Source organism: Podarcis raffonei, chromosome 11, assembly GCF_027172205.1.
Source record: "Podarcis raffonei isolate rPodRaf1 chromosome 11, rPodRaf1.pri, whole genome shotgun sequence".
Classification (NCBI taxonomy): domain Eukaryota; kingdom Metazoa; phylum Chordata; class Lepidosauria; order Squamata; family Lacertidae; genus Podarcis; species Podarcis raffonei.
In genome coordinates this window covers 1,079,726-1,100,326 of record NC_070612.1, presented here as the reverse complement: position 1 = coordinate 1,100,326, position 20,601 = coordinate 1,079,726, and the positions used below count along the sequence as shown (strand labels likewise).

General features: G+C 51.9%; 1 protein-coding gene across 1 annotated transcript; it reads left to right on the top strand.

Moving 5' to 3' along the window:
- Positions 1 to 11,598: 11,598 nt before the first annotated feature.
- LOC128423268 (protein huluwa-like) lies at positions 11,599 to 17,136 on the top strand. The gene is made up of 3 exons (XM_053408233.1): positions 11,599 to 12,111; positions 14,539 to 14,752; positions 16,878 to 17,136. Exons 1-3 carry the CDS (start codon positions 11,599 to 11,601, stop codon positions 17,033 to 17,035), a joined length of 885 nt encoding a protein of 294 aa, XP_053264208.1. The 3' UTR covers positions 17,036 to 17,136.
- Positions 17,137 to 20,601: the final 3,465 nt, after the last annotated feature.

Below are 20,601 nucleotides of genomic sequence, written 5' to 3'. Positions count from 1 at the left end.
GGCAGGGGCAGTCCCCACACATCTGGAGGGTCCAGGGCCGGGTTTAGGTTTGATGAGGCCCTCAGCTCCTGATGAAGGTGATGGGGCCCTTTCTATGTCCAGCTGTCCTTTGTCAACAACAAATTCTCTCTGTTTTTTGTGTTGAATATATGCTATACAGTGATTTATCTATGGTAAGGCATGTAAAGCCATTTGCACATAACAAAATATGTATTTTATTAAATGTACATCCAGGGTTTTTTTCCTTTAAAATTTTTTGGGGCCCCCAAGAGAGTAGAACCCTAAGCTATAGCTTGTTTAGCTTTTATGTAGGGTCCCTGACTGGCACATAGGACTCTCTACGGCTTCTTGTTCCTGCTTTGCAGGGTGGAAGAACCCTTGAGCGTCTTTGCAAAAGACGATGGTCCCATCAGAGGAGTTAAGAGCCTGGTGGGGAAGTGGAAGGTTTACACCTGGGACCACATTTCCCTGAGTGACCTTGGGGGCTGGGCCGGCCTTGGTGTTCCTGGCTGTTGCTGGGGCCACAGGAGCCCTTGGGAGATACAGTTTCGTGGTCCTGGGATTCTATGAATAGATTGGTCCCTGTTGGCTGGATCCAACTGCCTCTTTGTACGTTCTCACATCCCGCACCCTGGGAGCATGAGATGGTCCAGAATCCCTGGGGGGGTGGCCCAACTCCCCCCTCCACACACCTCATGCCCTCCAACATTTCTCTGATGAAAATAGGGACGTCCTACTCAATGATGATGATGGTGATTTTATTATTATTTATACCTCACCCACCTGACTGGGTTGCCCCAGCCACTCTGGGTGGCTTCCAACAGATACAAAAACATAATAAAACACTACACATTTAAAGGTCCGTATAGTTCAAGCTCTGGTTTTCCCAGTAGTGATGTATGGAAGTGAGAGCTGGACCATAAAGAAGGCTGATCGCCGAAGAATGGATGCTTTTGAATTCTGGTACTGGAGGAGACTCTTGAGAGTCCCATGGACTGCAAGAAGATAAAACCTCTCCATTCTGAAGGAAATCAGCCCTGAGTGCTCACTGGAAGGACAGATCCTGAAGCTGAGGCTCCAATACTTTGGCCACCTCATGAGAAGACTCCCTGGAAAAGACCCTGATGTTGGGAAAGATGGAGGGCACAAGGAGAAGGGGACGACAGAGGACAAGATGGTTGGACAGTGTTCTCAAAGCTACCAGCATGAGTTTGACCAAACTGCGGGAGGCAGTGGAAGACAGGAGGGCCTGGTGTGCTCTGGTCCAGGGCTTCATGAAGAGGCGTACACAACTAAATGACTAAACAACAACAACACCACATTTAAAAACTTCCCTCTACAGGGCTGCCTACAGATGTCTTCTAAAGGCTGCATAGCTACTTATCTCTTTTGCTTGGGGGTCGCATAACCTTCCAACATTTCTCTATGAAAATAGGGACGTGCTAAGGAAAAGCAGGACATTCCGGGGTTGGATCAGAAACCAGGACGGCTGGGAAATAGGGACACACTTGGAGGGTCTGCCATCTTCTGCAGGCAGAGAGAGGCCTCTGGCTCCCTTGGGGAGATGACATCACATCCTTCCTGCCACCAAGAGGGTTTCCAGCCCAGCTCCTGGCAAGTTTCCCACCTTTATAGCGACAACGGCGACTGTTGAGTGGGAGGACACACATTGCCTTTCGTGGCGATGGCGGGGGGGGGGGGAGAGGCGCATCTCACTTTGCACCTAGAACAATTCCCACGCTTGCCTGGATGCTTATTTACAGCCTGCCAGCCCCCACTCCACCCCCAGACACCGCTGAGCTCCCAGCCAGCAGACCTGATCCACAGGTGTCTCCCTCCTCTGCCATCAACACAGACGCTTTGCAGCTGCCCGTCTCCAAAGGAGGCTCCCCCAGCAGACATTCTCCCCCCTGGGGCACCAATGCCACCTGCGCCCCCTCCACCCAGCACCCCTTCCCAAGATGCACTGGGAACCAAAGGACATGGGCTGTTGAGGGTCTGGCAGAGGCTGTTCCCGCACTGGGCAGTGATCCATTCTACCACAACCTCTGAGCAGTGAGCAGCCATGTGAGGGGGTGGAGGAAAGCCCCCCACAATCAGGCTGGGGGGCCCAGCCCTTGGTTGCAGCTCCTGCAATGGGGCTCATTCTTTTGTGATGCTGATGGAGACACCTCAGTGGCCAGCTGAGGTCAGGGGCGCCATCTGGGTGGGGCTGAGGGGCCAAGGCCCCCCACATTTTCAAGAACAAGGCCAGGGCACCTCCGTATTCTGCAGCGATGTGTGCATGCCGTGTGCGTACTCCATGAGATGTGCTCACGTCACTCACTCACGCTGCATGCCACGCTCAAGTCACATGCCTGGGCATGCGTGTGACACACCAGCACATTGCGCAACAGGCACAAATGATGCCAGCAGGTCGGGTGGCACACACAAATGACATCAGCGTGTTGTGCAGCGAGCATGCATGACGTGAGCACATCGCATGGTGTGTGCGCATGGCGTGAGCATGCTGTGCCAGCCCCCTTAATCATGGGGGCAAGTTGGTGCGAATGGCTGAGGTCCTGGTCTTACAAAGGAGCTCATCTGTCCTGTTCTGCATGCTCCTCTGTGGAATTTTAATCCTCCCTGGGTACAGGACCCCAAGAACTGGAGGGCATTCAGCTCATTTTCCCCAATTAACCCCCCACAACTCATAACACTCTGTGGGTTTCCGTGGGTTGGTGAACTAGATGGAGCAATGGTTCGGCTCACCATCAACAGAGCTTGGCTGGCCATCTGCCATGCCTCCAGTGTAATTCCTGCATTGCAGAGGGTCGGACTTATGACCCTAGGTTGTCCCTTCGGATTCTACTATTCCGTGATGCCATAAGGTTGTTTTCTGAGCCCACTGTGGCCCCTGCGATTTGCAGGCTGAAAGCAACAGGCGTGATCAATGCCATAGCCTGGGCCAGTTACACACACACTCCTTGCTTGCCCACCGATTTTTGCCCACTGAACCATGCCAGCCAAACCGGGAGAGGCCTGCTTGTGAGTCAGGTGACCACCCGCTATCTTTGCTCGGGCCGAGACCAACGCCAGGGTCCCTCCCACTAACTCCCACCGTGAGCCAGGCCTGTTTTCTCCCAGGCCTCCTTCCACAAAGGACAAGTCACCGTCCAAGCGGCTCATGTCCCTCACTGCCCCCTTCCACCACCTGGGGGGCTACAAAGCTGCTGCACCCCCTCCAGTTCCTGAGCAAGGCATGCGGCTTGCCAGCCTCAGCTGCAGTCAGGCGGGGGATTGTGTATTTGTGTGCTCGCACAAAGCAGGAGGGGGTGTCTGGCAGCGCGCGGCTCCCCGTCAAGTCAGCAGGGGCTGGCAGCAAGTGGGTGGCGGAAGCTGGTGGCACAGACATCACAGCTGAAGGGTGCCAAGGCGCCCTCTCCAGGGACGCAGCGCCATCGCCGTCTGGGTCTCCGGTGCTGCCAGCAAGGCTGCATGGCGTCCCTGGAAGACCTTTCCCTTTCGAACCCATCTCCTGTCTACCAGGAGACCTCTGCCCTTAACCTAAAGGACCCCTGACCATTAGGTCCAGTCGTGACCAACTCTGGGGTTGCAGCACTCATCTCGCCTTACTGACCGAGGGAGCCGGCGTACAGCTTCCGGGTCATGTGGCCAGTATGACTAAGCCGCTTCTGGCAAACCAGAGCAGCGCACGGAAACGCCGTTTACCTTCCCGCTGGAGCGGTACCTATTTATCTACTTGCACTTTGACGTGCTTTTGAACTGCTAGGTTGGCAGGAGCTGGGACCGAGCAACGGGAGCTCACCCCATCGTGGGGATTTGAACCGCTGACCTTCTGATCAGCAAGTCCTAGGCTCTGTGGTTTAACCCACAGCGCCACCCACGTCCCTGCCCTTAACCAAGATATGACCAAAAAGAAAGGCACTCTGTGCATGCCCAGAGGTCTTGATCACTTGTTCCAAGGCTTAGCTTCGGCACCGAGAACACCCTGGGGAGTGTTCCCTTTTGCTGTCCTGCAGAGAAAATGGGGAGTCTCGAATGACGGACAGGCATCACCAGTGCCACACCAGTTCCTGGAAGAAGTTCTAGGGTTGTGGGGAGCTGGGTTCAGAGGACGAGGTGGCCTCCTCTTTCCTCCTGACCCCAAAGGCGGCTTGGGGAGGGGCAGGGAGAGGAGAAGGAGCCTCTTCACATTCAGTTGGGGCTCAGAGGGGGCAGAAGCAGGTTTAGGAAAGGAGCCCTGCCCCTGCTTTGCCCATGGCAAGGCCACCGTGAGGGTGCGGAGCAGGAATGGCGCTTCCACGAGGCAGAGGGAGGTTGCTGCCTTGGGAGGCAGAAATTGCCTAGGAATGTCAGCCACGGGGTCCGCCAGCCTAGATTCAGCTCCCAGTCCAGTCAGATTTTGTGCACAGAAGTTGGGGGGCGGGGGGCAGACCACCATCTTGTCCTTTGGCTCGGCCAGCAAAATGGCTCAGGCTGCTCCAGGGACAGAGGAGAAGGACTCAAGGTGCCCCACGCCTCAAGCGCCCCAGGGAGGCTCACCTGCCACCTGCCTTATACACCTTTAGGCACCAGGTGAAAAGGGTCAGTGTGGTGTAGTGGTTAAGAGCGGTAGTCTCGTAATCTGGGGAACCGGGTTCGTGTCTCCGCTCCTCCACATGCAGCTGCTGGGTGACCTTGGACCAGTCACACTTCTTTGAAGTCTCTCAGCCCCACTTACCTCACAGAGTGTTTGTTGTGGGGGAGGAAGGGAAAGGAGATTGTTAGCCGCTTTGAGACTCCTGAACGGGAGTGAAAGGCGGGATATCAAATCCAAACTCTTCTTCTTCTTCTTCTTCCTCTTCATCCAGGCCTTGGGCTGATTCACATCAGATGCTCCTTACAATGTGTTGCTGGAGGGGCAGGGGCGTAGCTGGGGGGTTGCAGCTGCCCCCCCAAATCAGGTAAATAAATAAACATATTTAACTAACTGACTGATTGTGTCCCAGATAATTCAGCTCTGCCCCCCCAACATAAAGCCTGCCCCCCAATAAATTCTGGCTATGCCTCTGGGGAGGGAGAAATTATTGGTTTGTTGCTGTTCTTCTTTTTATTATGTATTTTGTGTTTTTTTATATTGCATTTTTATGTTGCAGTACGTAAATAATAATAATCATCATCATCATCATCATCACCCACCTCATTACATCCAACTTTGAAGAGAGGGCAACATTTGCAACTTCTCAGTTGGGCAGAAGAGCTTCTCCCAGCCTACAAACCTGACAGGCCATTGACTGCCATGACTACTCTGGGGGGTTTCTTGTTTCTTATTTTTGTATATAATTTTTATTATGTTTTCTGTTTTACAATTTAAAATACTCATTTTACATCAATGACTTCCCTTCTTCTCTTTCCATGGTTCGTTTTACATGTCATAAATCCCTGCAGATTTTATAAAACTATACCATTCAGTATACTGTTGATTTTATCTTACTGCTGGCAGCGTTTTCAGCTGTAAATTGCCAAGACTACTCTGGGCACAGGGACACGGGTGGCGCTGTGGGTTAAACCACAGAGCCTAGGGCTTGCCGATCAGAAGGTTGGCGGTTCGCCTGCCAACCTAGCAGTTCAAAAGCACGTCAAAGTGCAAGTAGATAAATAGGTACTACTCCGGCGGGAAGGTAAACAGGGTTTCCGTGTGCTGCTCTGGTTTGCCAGAAGCGGCTTAGTCCTGCTGGCCACATGACCCGGAAGCTGTACACCGGCTCCCTCGGCCAATAAAGCGAGATGAGCACCGCAAACCCAGAGTTGGCTGCGACTGGACCTAATGGTCAGTGGTCCCTTTACCTTTTACCTTACTCTGGGCACACTGGCTAAAGATGCTAGAAAAGGCCTCTCTTCCCTGCCTAATCCTCTTTTAAAGCCATCTAGATTCTTGGCCATTCTTGCCTCCTGTGGGAGAGTTCCCTAGTTTAGCCATGTGTTACATGAAGAAGAACTGATGGCCATTCACTTCCACGGCTCCTGGGCCCACTGCTTAATGGTGCTTAGGAAGCCAGGGCTGCCAGTGACTCCCCGGTGTTTTGGTCCCCCTGAGAGAAGCCAGACTCCTTGTCCCTCGCTGGGTTCTGGCAGTTCTGCCACTTCCTGCTGCCTGCCCAGGCTGTTCTGGGAACATGGAAGCTGCGTCAGCTGACTCCTGGCGGCACAGCCAGTCTCCGCGCCGAAACAGCAGACGGTGCTTCTGCCGCCCTGCCGGCGTCTTTGCCGACGTCCCAGATGGCACCGCTGAAATATACTCAGAGTCGCAAAGTGATTTCATGCTCTTTATTCAGCTCATAGTGGTGAGGAGGAATGAATGGAAGTCCCCTCAAAGTATCTGCTTTATATACATTATTTACACAATGGGCTGCACATGATTGGCTAATTCCGGAATTCTACTGTAAGCCAATCAGGTTGTGGATTCACTTCTATCTGGAGCATGATTGGGTAGTTCCTGCCAACCAATCATACTGCTGCATTGTTCTAGGACCAATCAGACTGCTGCATTCTGAATCCTATTGTTCTAGGACCAATCAGACTGCTGCCTTTTGGATCCTATTGTTCTAGGACCAATCAGACTGCTGCAGTTTGGATCCTATTCAACTCAGTACATAACACCCCTCCCCTCTAAGTTCCAGTCCTGCCCGGGAGGTCGCATTCATAGTCCTCAAGGTACGCCGGCGGCCTACGTGTGCGTTGCGGCCTGGGGTGTTCCCTGGTCCGGGGTTCAGGTTCTGGCTCGTGTTCCAAGGATGCTGGCTGTGATGGGGCTATTTGGTCTGGCACAACCGGCTCGCTCAGTCGTGGTTCTGGTTCCGGTGTCCTTTCGGCCTTGCAGGTCCTCTCTGTATTTACTGATTCTGCCTCTCCTGCTGGCCCCTCGTGCTCTATGGGCCTCACTGTCCCTCTGTTCCCTTGGGACTCCTCTGCCCTTTCCTCCTCCTGGTTTTCTCCCGGGAATCGTCTCCGTATCTGGTCGCAGTGGCGGCGCCAGCATTGCCCCCCATCTGTTAGCACCTCGTACGACACGGGGCCAGTGACCCTGGTGACTGTGGCGGGTACCCATGCTGGGCCTGCCCCAAAATTCTTTGCGTACACTGGGTCCTGAGCCTCGAAGGTCCAGGGGTTCTTGCCTTCCCCCACCACTACCTCATCCTGAGCTCTATCGGGGTGAAGGCGGTCCAATCTGATTGCAAGGCGCCGACCCATTAGTAGTTCAGCGGGGCCCGGCCAGTTGTTGAGCTGGGGGTGCTGTGCTGTGCTAGAAGGAATGTGGCAAGGCGGTACTCCCAATCCCCTTGCGTCATGCGGCGAAGGGTGTCCTTGGTGGTCCGCACCATGCGTTCTGCTTGGCCATTGGTGGCAGGGTGGAATGGCGCCGAACGGATGTGGCGGATGGCGTTCTGCGCTGTGAAGGTTTGGAATTCTCCTGACGTAAATGCAGTCCCGTTGTCTGAGACGAGAGTGTCAGGGAGCCCGTGGGTTGCAAACAGCCTGCGTAGTACCCGGATGGCTGCAGACGTAGAAGTGGACGGTACCAGTGCGACTTCCAGCCATTTGGTGTAGGAGTCCACCACTATGAAGAATGTTTTCCCCTGAAAGGGGCCAGCGAAGTCCACATGCAGGCGTGACCATGGTGCTCGTGCGGACTCCCAGGACTGGACTGGGGCCCTTGGGGGATCTGGGCGGGATTCTTGGCAGGCCTGGCAGTGTTTGACCCAGGCCTCTATCTCTCCGTCGATCCCCGGCCACCACACATAACTCCTGGCAAGGGCCTTCATTCTTACTACCCCTGGGTGTGTCTCGTGTAGGGCTGTGAGGACCCTTTTGCGGAGGGGCTGGGGAACAACGACCCTGCTTCCCCATAACAGGCACCCCTTGTGGGCCGACAGTTCATGTTTGCGGGTTGTGTAGCCAGCGAATTCTGGCCCGGGGCTGCTGCTGGGCCATCCCCTCCACACCCAGTCCAGGACCCGGGAGATGACCCTATCTTTCTTGGAATGGTGTGCAACTTCTTGTGCCTGAATGGGGCGGTCAGGAAGCAGCTCCAGGCTCATAACCTCTTGTGCAGGTGCTGGGTCGGGGCCTGTTTCCGGTAGTGGTAGCCTGCTGAGGGCGTCCGCATGGCCCATTGCCTTCCCCGGACGGTGAATCAGTGCATACTGGTAGCTGGCAAGGAAAATTGACCACCTGAGGACGCGAGGAGACAGCACTTGGGGGGTCTGCTTTTCGGGGGCAAACAAGCCAAGCAACGGCTTGTGGTCAGTCACCACGGTGAAGGGCCGCCCGTACAAGAAATCATGGAATTTTTTTACTCCCTTCACGATTGCCAGACCCTCCTTGTCGATTTGCGAGTAGTTCCGCTCGGTTGCGTTGAGTGTCTGGGAAAAGTATGCCACTGGTACCTCTCTTCCATCCGGGAGTTGGTGTCCCAGGACAGCGCCAATTCCATAGGGCGAGGCATCGCATGCTAGCACCACCGGCAGCCTCTCGTTGAAGTGTGCCAAGACCGAGTTTGAGACAAGCAAGTCCTTGACTGCCTGGAATGTGGCCTCCTGGCACTGGCCCCACACCCAAGGGGCCCGTTTGTCCAGGAGTCTGTGTAGGGGCTCCGCTACCGCCGCCTTGTGGGGAAGGAAGGAATGGTAAAAGTTCAATAGTCCCAAGAAGGCCTGAAGTTCAGTCTTGTTCTTGGGCGCTGGGGCATCACAAATGGCCCGTGCCTTGTCCCCAGTCGGGTGAACCCTTCTGCGTCCACCATAAATCCCAGAAAGTCCACCTGAGGCACTCCTAGTAGACATTTTCCCCGCTTCACCTTGAGACCCGCCATCTGGAAACGGTGCAGAACGGTGCGGAGGCGGTCCTCAAACTCCTCTGGTGTGGGCCGGGCAATCAACACATCATCGAAGAAGGGGGTGACGCCAGGAATCCCTTTAAGTAGAGAGTCCATTAGATTCTGGAATATGCCTGGTGTCACGCTGACACCGAATTGCAGCCGCTTTACCCTGAATGCTCCTCTGTGCGTCACAATCGTCTGTGCCTCTGCTGTGGCCTCATCTACTGGCAGCTGTTGATATGCTTGGGCCAAGTCCAGCTTGCCAAAAATTTTCGACCCAGCCAGGGTGGCAAGAACATGGCTGACCACTGGCACTGGGTATGCATGGGCCGTGAGGGCCTTGTTTATGGTACATTTGTAGTCTGCGCAGATGCGGACTGAACCATTAGGCTTGACGGGCGTGACGATTGGGGTTTCCCAGGGGGCATTAGGCACTGGCTCCAGCACTCCTTGCTCCACGAGTCGGTCCAATTCCTCGTCTATACGGGGTTTCAGGGCGAATGGGACCCGGCGGGCCTTGAGCCTGACCGGTCGTACTGCGGGGTCAAGCTGTAGAGCAATGGGGGGGCCCGTATACCGTCCCAATTTCCCATCAAAAACCCCCGGAAATTCCTTGCATATGGCGTCCACGTCCACTTGTAAGCTAGTGTGGTTCACCCCGGTGACGGCTAGCCCCAGTGGTCCAAACCATGCCAATCCCAGTAAGCTAATGTAGGGGCCCTTGACCACAAGCAAGTCCAGTTGCCGCGTCCGCCCTCGGTATTGCACCCTGAAGGTCCCCAACCCCATTGTGGGGACCTTACGTTTCTGGAAGTCCCGGAGGGTGAATGGGGCTGGCCTGAGTTTGGGACCCCCAGTAGGACACAGTTTCCTTAAGGTCCTTGCCGAGATTATGGATAGAGTTGAACCCGTGTCAAGCTCCATGCGGCATGGGGCCCCCTCTATCTGTACATCAACATAAATTTTCTCTACATTGGGGTGGGGCAACTGGTATACCTGGAAGTCCGTGAGCTCTGTCGAGTTGCCTTGGTGCGTTGGGCCCCGGGACCTGGGGCTCTTGGATTGGTCATCTGATGCCTGGCGTCGGGTGGGCCGAGCCCGACACACCCGGGCGATGTGTCCCGATTTTCTGCACTGCCTGCACTCTGCGTTGCGGAAACGGCAGGGTTGAAATGCAATAAATAAATAAACCAGAAGTCTGGATCAGGACTCAGGGGAAAGGGGGAGGGAAAGAGCACCGCCCCGCCCCAAAGGACAGCTCAGCCGCGCATTGGGCTTAGGGGCGTGTCCATGTTCTGGCACGAGCATCCTTAACGGGGGGGGGGGGAGGGATGTGATGCTGGAAAAGGAAAGGGGTGGGGCTGGGGGCTGTTTGGAGACAGGCAAAGATGGGACAGGTGTTAATAAGAGGGTATTCCAAGCACAGGGTTTGGAGGGCACATGCCAGTCAGGTCAGGGAAGCCGAGACACCCAGAGAGTAAAGTGCACGTGTCCCATCGGGACCATCTGGGAGCCCTGCCAGCCTCTGAGCGATGGGAGAGCGCCCCCTGCCGCGTGGCTGGAGTATCGCTGCCCAGGAACGCGGCCCCTTTGCGCACCGGGGAGTCCTTGGGGACCCTCCCTAGCCTTCACTCTTAAAGGTGCATGGACCCTGGCCGCTTCTGCCCCACACAACCATTGCGCACAGCGGTAGCAAGGAGAAGCAGCCATCTGGCCCCTGGACTGGGCTCTTGAACCTTGTGAACTTGGGCGGAACTTGCTTCCAAGTGAGCGTGCATAGAGTCTCACGCTGTTAGGAAAGTTTGCAGCAGTGTAGATTCACACACCCAGCGTGTTTAGTGACCAGTTGACCAGAAAAACCCTGTGCTTTCAGCAGCAGCTTCATCCCCAGCAATCAACAGATGAAGATTTTAGCTTAGAGAAAAAGCGAGGAAGCGGCAGCATGACAGAAGGCTTCAGGATTAGGCGTTGCATGGAGAAAGCAGGCGCAGAAAAGTTCCCATAGCTGTAGAAGTTCGTGGACATCCAGGGAAGCCGATTGCTGGAAGATTCAGGACGGAGAAAAGAAAGTCCTTCACGCAGTGCAGAGTTAAACTGCGGAACTCCCTCCCACAAGACTCGGCTGACTTTAAAAGAGGACTAGATGAATTTATGGAAGAGGATAAGGCTTCCGGTGGCCGCCAGCCAGGATGGCGATTTACCCCTCCACTGTCAGAGGCAGTTATGTCTCTGAAGGTCAGTCATTTTGCTGGAAGCCACCCAGCCAGATGGCGGGGTATAAATTATAAATTTATCATCATCATCGGGGTCTCAGGCCAGGCTCTTCGGTTCCCCCAGGCCAGTGCGGATAGGATGAAGCGCCAAAGTACGCAACTTGGGTGAGGGTCGCAGGCTGCAGCGGTGCGCCAAGTTCCTTTGGAATGTAGCCAATTGAATTCAACGGGCTTTTTACCTTTGAGTAAACATGCACAGGATCGGGCCCACAATAGGTTACCAAAGGGCCCAACTTTTTTGCGGTTTCCCTTCCGGGCGTCCTCAGCTGCAACCCAAAAGGCAGCTGAGATCCCTTTTGCAGAAGCGGCGCGTCCCTTTCCCAGCCTCCGTCAGCACCTGAATCCCATTCTGGTTGTGAGCCGGAGCAGGCTCGGCGGCCCAGCTGCGCGCGCTTAAGCCCCATCCTCAGCCTCTCCCTCCCTCGCGCAGCCAGAAGCCCCTGCCCGCATTTAACGGGTCAGAGAATGGATCCCCCGGCGGGTGTGGAGGAGCAGACGCGCGCCTTGCAGCCCACCCTCCGCCTGCTGGTGGGCTTGCTCATCCCCTGCCTTCTTCTCCTCTTCCTCCTGAACCTCCTGCTCCTGCTGGGCTGGAGACCCACCTGCCGAAGGGTGGGGAGGCGGGAGCTGGGCCAGGCCCCCCCGGCTTCCCCCCAGCTCTTCCAGGTGGTCTCGGGCAGCGCTGTGCTGAGGCAGGATGGCAAGGGCAGGGTCGTCCTGCAGCAGCTCCTGCAGCCAGCTGAGGGTCCCGGGGGTCCCCGTGCCTTCCCGCTCCCCATGTCCTGCAGCGGGAGGGCGGCTGCATCCTCGGGGTCTCGGTCTAGGGGGACGCCCAGGCCCCATCGCAGCAGCCAAGCTCCGCTGAGGGGCCACCCGGGGAATGGGGCGTCCCGGGGAACGGTTTCCTCCTCCAGTGACCAGGACAAGCAAACCATCTTGGTGCCCCCCAACACGCCCGAGAGTGGCTCAGGGACTGGGGTAAGTAAGCGGTTGAGCTAATGGGGGGGGGGGGGCGAGTGGCAAACATTGCTTGGGGGCTGCTGTTCTTCCTCTCTCCCCGAGGAAGGTGTTTTATGCTGAGTCTTGAACATTTTAACTTTTGTAAACTGCTTGGAGAGTGTTTTCTTTTTTAAATAAGTTTTACAAGTGTTGTTTTACAAGTATTTTTGGACGCGGGTGGCGCTGTAGGTTAAACCACAGAGCCTAGGGCTTGCCGATCAGGTGGTCAGTGGTTCAAATCCTCACGACGGGGTGAGCTCCCGTTGCTCGGTCCCTGCTCCTGCCAACCTAGCAGTTCGAAAGCACATCAAGTGCAAGTAGATAAATAGGTACCACTCTGGCAGGAAGGTAAACGGCGTTTCCGTGCGCTGCTCTGGTTCGCCAGAAGCGGCTTCGTCATGCTGGCCACATGACCCGGAAGCTGTACGCCGGCTCCCTCGGCCAATAAAGCGAGATGAGCGCCGCAACCCCAGAGTCGTCCGCGACTGGACCTAATGGTCAGGGGTCCCTTTACCTTTACCTTTTACAAGTATTGTTTACATTCAAATACAATCAGTTTTTATGCATATATAGGATTCCCTGAATCCTTGGACTTCCTCCACCCCTCCGTGGGTTCCATTGTAAAGCTTTATCTGCTGTATCTTATAATGTTACCCAAATTTTCTTCAAATTCCCAATTTTAACCATAGAATTGTTACAAGTTTTATGACAATCCTGCTAACGTTTTTAAATATTTACAGTGTTCTTGAAGATAACCTATAATTTCCCCCCATTCTTTGTTAAATTTCTTATCTTCTTGTTTTCTGATCCTCCCGGTCAATTTTGACATTTTGGCGTAGTCCATCAACTTGATTATTCATTCTTCTCTGGTTGGGAGTTTATCTTCCTTCCATCTCTGGGCAAAAAGCATCATCACAGCTGTCGTTGCATCCATGTATAGTCTTTTCTGCTCTTTTGGTATCTCTTCACCTATAATTCCTAATAAAAAGGCTTCTGGGTTTTTCACAAAAGTTATCTTAAACATTTTTTTCAACTCATTTTATATCATTTCCCGGAATGCTCTTGTTATCTTGCACATCCACCACATATGGTAGAAAGTGCCTTCTTTCTCTTTGCATTTCCAACATGTATTTGTAGCAGTTCTATACATTTTTGCTAACCTAGTAGGGGTTAAATACCATGAAGAGTTTATTTATTTTACAATTGAGGGCTGTGTAGATTTTAGGAAATGAATATAAACTGGGTCCATCTACAGCATTATTCCAGCAGCGCACGCTCTCTCTCTCTCTCTCTTTTCCCTGCCTGGACATGCTGTCGGGATGCCCTGCATGAGAATTGTGTGCTCTTCCAGGGAGCGATGCTCTTTCCCTTTAAAACAAAGCAAGATTCTAGCCGGGCAGCAGGGCTTTGCATCAGCACCTCCTTTCAGCAGAAGCTGGGGCAAAGCTCCACCAACCACACTGCCAGTAATGGGAGGAGATCTCCCCATCAGCCTAGCTTTTGGCAGAACGCCACCCCTCTCACCAACTTGGCAGGAGGTGAGGCATTCTGCAGAACTTTGCCACCAGTCCCTATCTGCCCCTAGAAGCTGGAGAGACCAGTGGTGGAGCTGAGTGGCAGAACAGGTGTACTGCTGTTTGAGGAGAGCCATCTGAGGAGGCTGCCTCACCCAACATGTGACTTGCCCCAAGCTCAGACCACATGGCTCTCACAAGCCTCTCTTGAGTTCCCTTACCAATAATTTAGGACTTTCAACTCTGTAACGAAACCACGTTTTACTGCCTGTACACCCGCCCCCTTCCCCCCCCCCCGGCATGCTACATGGAAAAGCACATGAATCTGAGAGTTTGTAAGTAAACCATTTTTTAACTTCTCAAATGTGTGGTCTTTTTCTACGCTAGAGGAAGAGGGGAACTTTGGAAGGAACTTAGGGCATATTTCAAAGGACTAACAGCCTATATTTCCATGCTTTTCTTTGCTGCATAATTTGTGGTTTTAAATCTCTGTTGGGGTTTCTCCCACCACAGAGTACTTGCCCCAAACCTGGATCTTGGCATCCAGTTAATTCTCCGTTTATACCTGTATTTTTTTCCTTGCCACCAACAGTTTCCCATTTCTAGAAGCTCAGAGAGCTCTCCTCCAGCACTGGACGTCCCCTCTTGAAGTCTAGTGGCCTTGCTTGTGTAGGCTTTACGGCAAAATGGTAACCATAGGGCAAGGCACAAAACGGACCCTCTGCCTTCTCCAGAGAAGACGGAGACAGGCATGGGTTTCTCTAGCTCAGTACTGTCTACACAGACGGCAGCTGCTCTCCAGAGTTTCAGATGAGGGTCTTTCTGCATGCAGGGCAGATTCCCTATCACTGAGCCAAACTCTTCATTTGGAATCCCTCTGTTTGGTTTTCAGGGTATCCCAGATGGTACATTCAGCCGCTGCCACACCAGCACCCAGAACAAGGTTTGCCGCAGTAGCAGACCAGTGTCTGCCACCCACCCACAAGCGGTGCCTTTTGAGCATGGCAGCAGCATCCGATGTGAGGACCAGAGGGCGCAGCTCAACTCTGCAAACTTCACAGCCTCTCAAGGACCAGGCCTGGACTCGGACTTTGGTGCCAGTGCTGGTGAGTGACACCTCAGGCCTGGGAGTGGGGGCTGCTTTTTACAGAGACTGCCTAGTGGGGGTTAGATTCTGTTGTGTTCAGCCCCAGACACCTTGGGTGAAAGAAGGTGGCTGGTGATGAGCAGGAAAGGAATTTGAGGGGAGGATAAAGCTCTCGTCCCAAGAGAACCAGCTGCAGGAAATAGGGTGAATTTTGCCCAGTGAAGGGACAGGTTGTTCCCCCTTCCAACAAAGACAGGGCAAGAAATAAGTACATAAGATGAGTTGCTGGATCAGGCCAGAGAAACCCCATGAGCTGAACCCAAACACAAGAGCCCTCTCTCCTGTGGTCCCAGCAACTGATATTCAGAGGCATCCTCTAGTCTGGGTTCAATGGCCCAAGCCTGGGGTGACCCTGCTGCCGTGGGAATGTTATGGATAGTAGGAGAGGATATATGGATTAAATATTGTCCTTCCTCACGCACGCTAGTGAGCTAGTAGCAGAGCACATTCCCTTGTACATAGCAGGAAGCTAGCTGGTAGATGCGTTTGAATCTCTTGAGTTAAGCAATTCAGTCTGACTTGTCCAGATTGGATTGTGCCTGGTAAATTCCCCTTTAATTCCCTCTTAAAACAACAAGGACACAACAGTCTTCTTGAAAAGCAATGATAAGAAGTTTACTTACATTCAGTTCAGAGTATGATCCTGAAGGCAGGCTTTAGCTTGTGATTACAGAAGAGAGTGTGAGTTTATCCCATATGGGGATTGAGCCCATGTGCTGCTGGCTGAGAACCAGCAGACAGCAAAAGAACATCAAGAGAACAGCGTCAAGAGAAGAAATGGCAACAAGAGAAAGATGGCTGCATGACTGGCCCTTTTATGGGGTCTCCTAGGGTCACGCTCATCTACCTGGTCACACGCAGAGGACGGATGCTCCAGACAGGTGTGACAGGAAGTCCTCCTGGCTGGAGTAACATCCCTGTGTGTCCACCCTGGGCAAACAGGAAATGCTGTACTTGACTGCTACAGTGATATTACCGGTGCTGGGCAGGATGTTAGCCTTGCAGCGCTGGTGCCATCACTTCCTTGAGCAGCTGACTGATGCCCAGTTCCCAATAGCTTCTTTTCCACCTTTGGCATTCCCAGTTGATTCAGCTCCCACATCCCTCCCTCCCATGTCCTGTTCAACCCTCTTATTCTTCCTGGTCATCTTCCTCCCAGGCACCATTTTTTATTTCGAGATCAGTAGGCACAAACGGTCCTTGCTGGTGTGTAATGGCAGGATAAAATGCTTCAAGCCAGGCCTGTGGCCCTCTGCTGGTGCTGCCTTCCAGCATATTGGAAGACGTGGTTCCTGTCTAATAATGTTGGGCTCATGAGGCACACAGATCAATCATCTCTTGCTGTTCTCCTTTCCATCAAGTGGATGCACCCTGGGCATTTTCAGAAAACTTGCCCTGCTGCTCTTAAAGGAGAATTGGGGCTAGGTACCAGCACTCAACCCATTAAATATTTCTGGGTGGGGAGAGAGTTCAGGATAGGGAGATAGGGGCCCCCACCCTCCAACATTCAATGGCTCAAAAGCACTCAACCATAACATGGAATGATTCACGGAATATGGCCAGCTTCCAGTTCCTGGAGAGTCTAAGTTTAGGCCCCTTTTCTTCCTCTCCCAGAATCAAAGCGAGAATTGCCCACATAAAGCAATTGGAAAATCCAGGAATTTGAGCAAAGCTGTGATTTGGCAGCATGATGTCATTTTCTCTCTTCAGCATTCTCCCCCCTCCCAAGCAGCAAAGACAGGCACTCGTCTCTTTGGCATTCAGTGTGAAACTGGAAGCAGGATCCGTTAGCTTCTTTTAGAGGACAATCCATCCCAGGCGACATTGTCCCCCCTCATTGGCATGGTGGTGGGGGGGAGCACCCTGAGAGTTTTTCTGGTTTTTTTGTGTCCTGCAAACCTTGGGAGTCCCCCCCCCCAAAAGCCTGCGGATGCTTTTCTCCTGTGTAGGAATCGGCCTGTTTTGGCTACATAAGGACCCACGACAATTGGGGAACAAATAATGGTAGCTAAATTAGCAGGGCTGCTGGCATGTTTGGCTAGTATCTGAGTGACTTCTTCTCTCCTCCCACCTGTCTTTTGCAGGTGTCTCTGTGAGGATCTTGTCAGATTGCGAAGCAAGTCCAGGAACACCCCTGTTGGGTCGGCTGTTTGAGTGGGACTATTATGACCCCACCTACAAGAGAGAAGACCAGCTCAGTCGGCAGCTGCCTCCCGTTCGCAGCAAGCAATACTGGCTCTAGCCCAGGGCAGTGGCAGCGGGTGGGTTGTGGGCCAGTGGCTCTCATGCAGACCCAGCCCTTCCCACAGAGATGCCAAAGTTTTTAACTTAATTTATTTTGTGTGTGTGTGTGTGTTTATTTATTTATTGTGTATTTTATCTGTTAAGCACTGGCTGCTAAAAGAAAATTATTGTCTTAATGTCAGAGGTCCAATTCGGAATGAGATTTGCACATCTCCTTGATGCACACTTGATTTGCACTCTCCCTCAAAGCCCTGCATTTCTCTGCACAAATGGAGCCACAAATGCATGGCTGCCCACCCCATCAACCGCAAATCCTGTCACACAATCGGTTTAAGCAAAGGGACACTTGCGCTAGCATGGAAACAAAAAGGATTTAAGGGGAATTGGGACACGTTTACAGGGAGGGTCCATCTGAGCAGGTCTTGGATGGCAGGAACTCTCAATGGGAATTGGTGGCAGGGACTTGCATTGAAGAGAACACAGATACTCCTGGCACTATTTTTTGCACATGCCTGGGTGGGTGGGAGGGAGAAAGGAAGCCCTCTGGGGAATCTGCCTCCCTCGCTGTATCATGTAGTACCAGACTTGTGTTCTATCAGCTTGTGTTTTATTAAAGAAGATGCTGGAGCTTTTATTCTCTGCTCAGCTGCTTTTTGAAGAATCAAGGAATTGTAGAGTTGGAAGGGACCCCAAAGGGGCATCTAGTCCAATCCCCTGCAATGTGTGTAGGCAGGAGCGCCCCAGCATGTTACTCATTTTACCCAAAGGCTCTTGGTCTTACCTAGAAAGAGAGTGTTGAATGGGCCCCCCAGAGAAAGCACATTAATTCATCAATTAGAAAATTCTCAGTTAGCTTTTCTCTCCTGCCCCTCCCCACTTTTCTTTCACACACTAAGCTTTTGTAGCCTGGAAAAGAGCTTGAAAGTATCTGATGGAGTCTCTCAAGCAGGGGTGAGAAGCAAGACTGTGGGCAAGACTTTTGGAAAGCAGAGGACTGTCCCCTCCAGGCTGAGCAGCAGAAACTGGGATGCAGGTTAAGAGGAAAAACCGAAGTGTGCATCCTTATACATTCAGGGGGCAGTCCTTGACCTTTCCTGCAGATTTCTAAGTGCTGAGGTTACAGAACAACCAAGTTGCCGTGGTCTAGAGAAGATCTGAAGTACGCCCCTCTCTTGCTGAAATGTGGTAGCTTCGTTCAAGTGAGCTTTGTGGCCAAATGGGGATTTTAACCCTGGTCTCCCAGGTCCCAGTGTGACGCTCTTAATGCTCAGTCATTCAAGTATGATACACATGTCCCAGCAGACAGGAGTAGAACCTTTTGAGTTGTAGCACATTTCTTGGAAGACGTCCTCATGTGAGGCCTGCCTAACAAAAGCAATCAGGCCTAAGAACACCCTGGAGGCAGGTTCTGAGTAAATTTTATTAACATTATTTCTCTGTGCTTGAAATTTTGTTTTTGCTTGTTTTGGAACCATTGAGAATTGAGTTATGTCAGTACAAATGAGGTAAAACAGGCGCTTGCTTGAGCCTTAATCCTACTCACAATAGATAAAATGTTCTGGCAGCCAGCCTTCCTATGTAATTTCAGAAAACAAATGGCTCTTTCCTTTTGCTCTTGGGGAGAGCTTCCAGGCAAACCACTAGTCCACAAGGCTAAAGATCTCCAACTTCAGCTTTCCCTTTGAATAGCTCCTCAGTTCCATGGAGTGAAAAGGGGTGGAAGCGCAGGACAAAAATAGCATTGGCTGAGCCAATTAAGGGAGTGTTAATGGAAGATTCCCATATTCCTATAGCAACCAGTCCGGAAAAAAGATTGCTTATTTTCAAGAGTAAAAACCAGAGAAAGTGGCTTTTGAACCTTAACACCTGAATGCAAAACTGGTAACTGGGTTGTTGAGCAGAAGGGCAGGGTGCAAAAACAAATAGATAATACTATTCTTTATCAAAGCTGGAAAAGAGGGGTCCCAAGAGCAGCCGTTCTTTTTCTGCCTTTGACTCTCAAATACAACCAGCTTCTCTCACAGCAGCTCAAAGTAAGTCATAGTGAGGTGTTACTTGGAATTGCGAAGGATTTCCATCCTGCTGATTTGATAAGCAACGCAGCCAGTTCTCTACTCAGAAATGTCTGGAGTGATCACAGAAGCAAGACGTCTTTTGCCCAAGGTTCCAAATTCCAATTGTGCCCAATATCACAAAGAGGACACAGAGGCGAGAGCCACAAAACATGTCACAAGTCATCCTGAAGGAGAGGTTTATCAAAAAGGTTAGTTTAGCTCTTTCATGTGATGTCCTGTAGTGCCCATCTTAGGAACACTCATGGATGAGCCTCTATAAAAAAGCACACCCAAACACTAAGTTATATATATATTTAAACTAAAGAGTGGCCTTGGTAGATCAGGCTCAAGGGGTTCCCTCTAGCCTAGCATCCTGTTCTCACAGCTGCCAACCAAATGTCCTAACTGGCATCTCACAAGTAGGAGACAAAGGCAACAACAGCTGTGCAACCTGCATTCAAAAGCATTTTGGTTCTGATATTGCAGTTGTGTTTTGTTGCAAGTGGCAGAAAATTTCATTAACTCTGCCCTGTGTTAAAAAAGAGCAAATCTTTCAGTTTAACTGGATGCTCTCAAGTATTATATGAGGCTCCTCCTCACCCTAATCCCATTCCCCTATGACAGGCACATCCAACTCCCAAGAGACTGTGATTTATTCCCAGTATGTATAAGAAAACTGGCAGTGACCTACACGTTGTCTTTGGAGGGAGGAGGAGCATGCGTGGGGTGGGTAGATTGCCCAGAGTTCTTGAGCCCAGAGTTCTTCAGCTTTTATTTGTTAACTTTCGGTAAACTTTATTTAATCCCACGATCGATAAGGGTCCCGCAATCTACCAGGATCAGCCGGAGATCTACCAATAGATCGCAACCTACTGGTTGGACATGCCTGCCCTATGAGATACACCTCCATCCTGTTGTTCCCAGTTTACTTTTCTTCTAAACTGAAAAGACACAATTGTTGTAAACTTTCCTGAGGGAGTTTCTTCTGCCCCTTGATCATTTTGGTCACCCTTTTATGCACATTTTCCAGCTTTACAGTAAATTTTCTGAGATGTGGAGACCAGAACTGTGGGCAGTGCAGTCAAACCATGGATTTGTGTAGAGGAACCGATGCAAGTTTTTGTGTCACAACTTTTAGTCAGTAAGCCTGAGGGCAGGGACTCTTGCACTGGTAAGCAACTTTGGGAACCTCTTTTCAGCTGAAGAACAGGGTAAATAAATATATGCATTAACTGTATTAGCTCCCAAGGTAACATTCAATGTACACATAGCTGTGTCCTGTCGGATGTGGATTTGGGAATGAAAAAGTCTATGTGCAAAGGCCGTGCTATGGAGTATCTATCTAATCACTTTGAGAGGGAGCCTTACGCGAGTGCCGTTCACAGCAGAAGTGGTTGGGAAAGGGGCAAATCAGGTACTTCTCATTCTATCTGCACAGGGCTACGTGGATCTGTATGCAATGTAATCTGCCCTGGTTCAAAATAACCAGCCCCCAAACGACCTCTAAAGT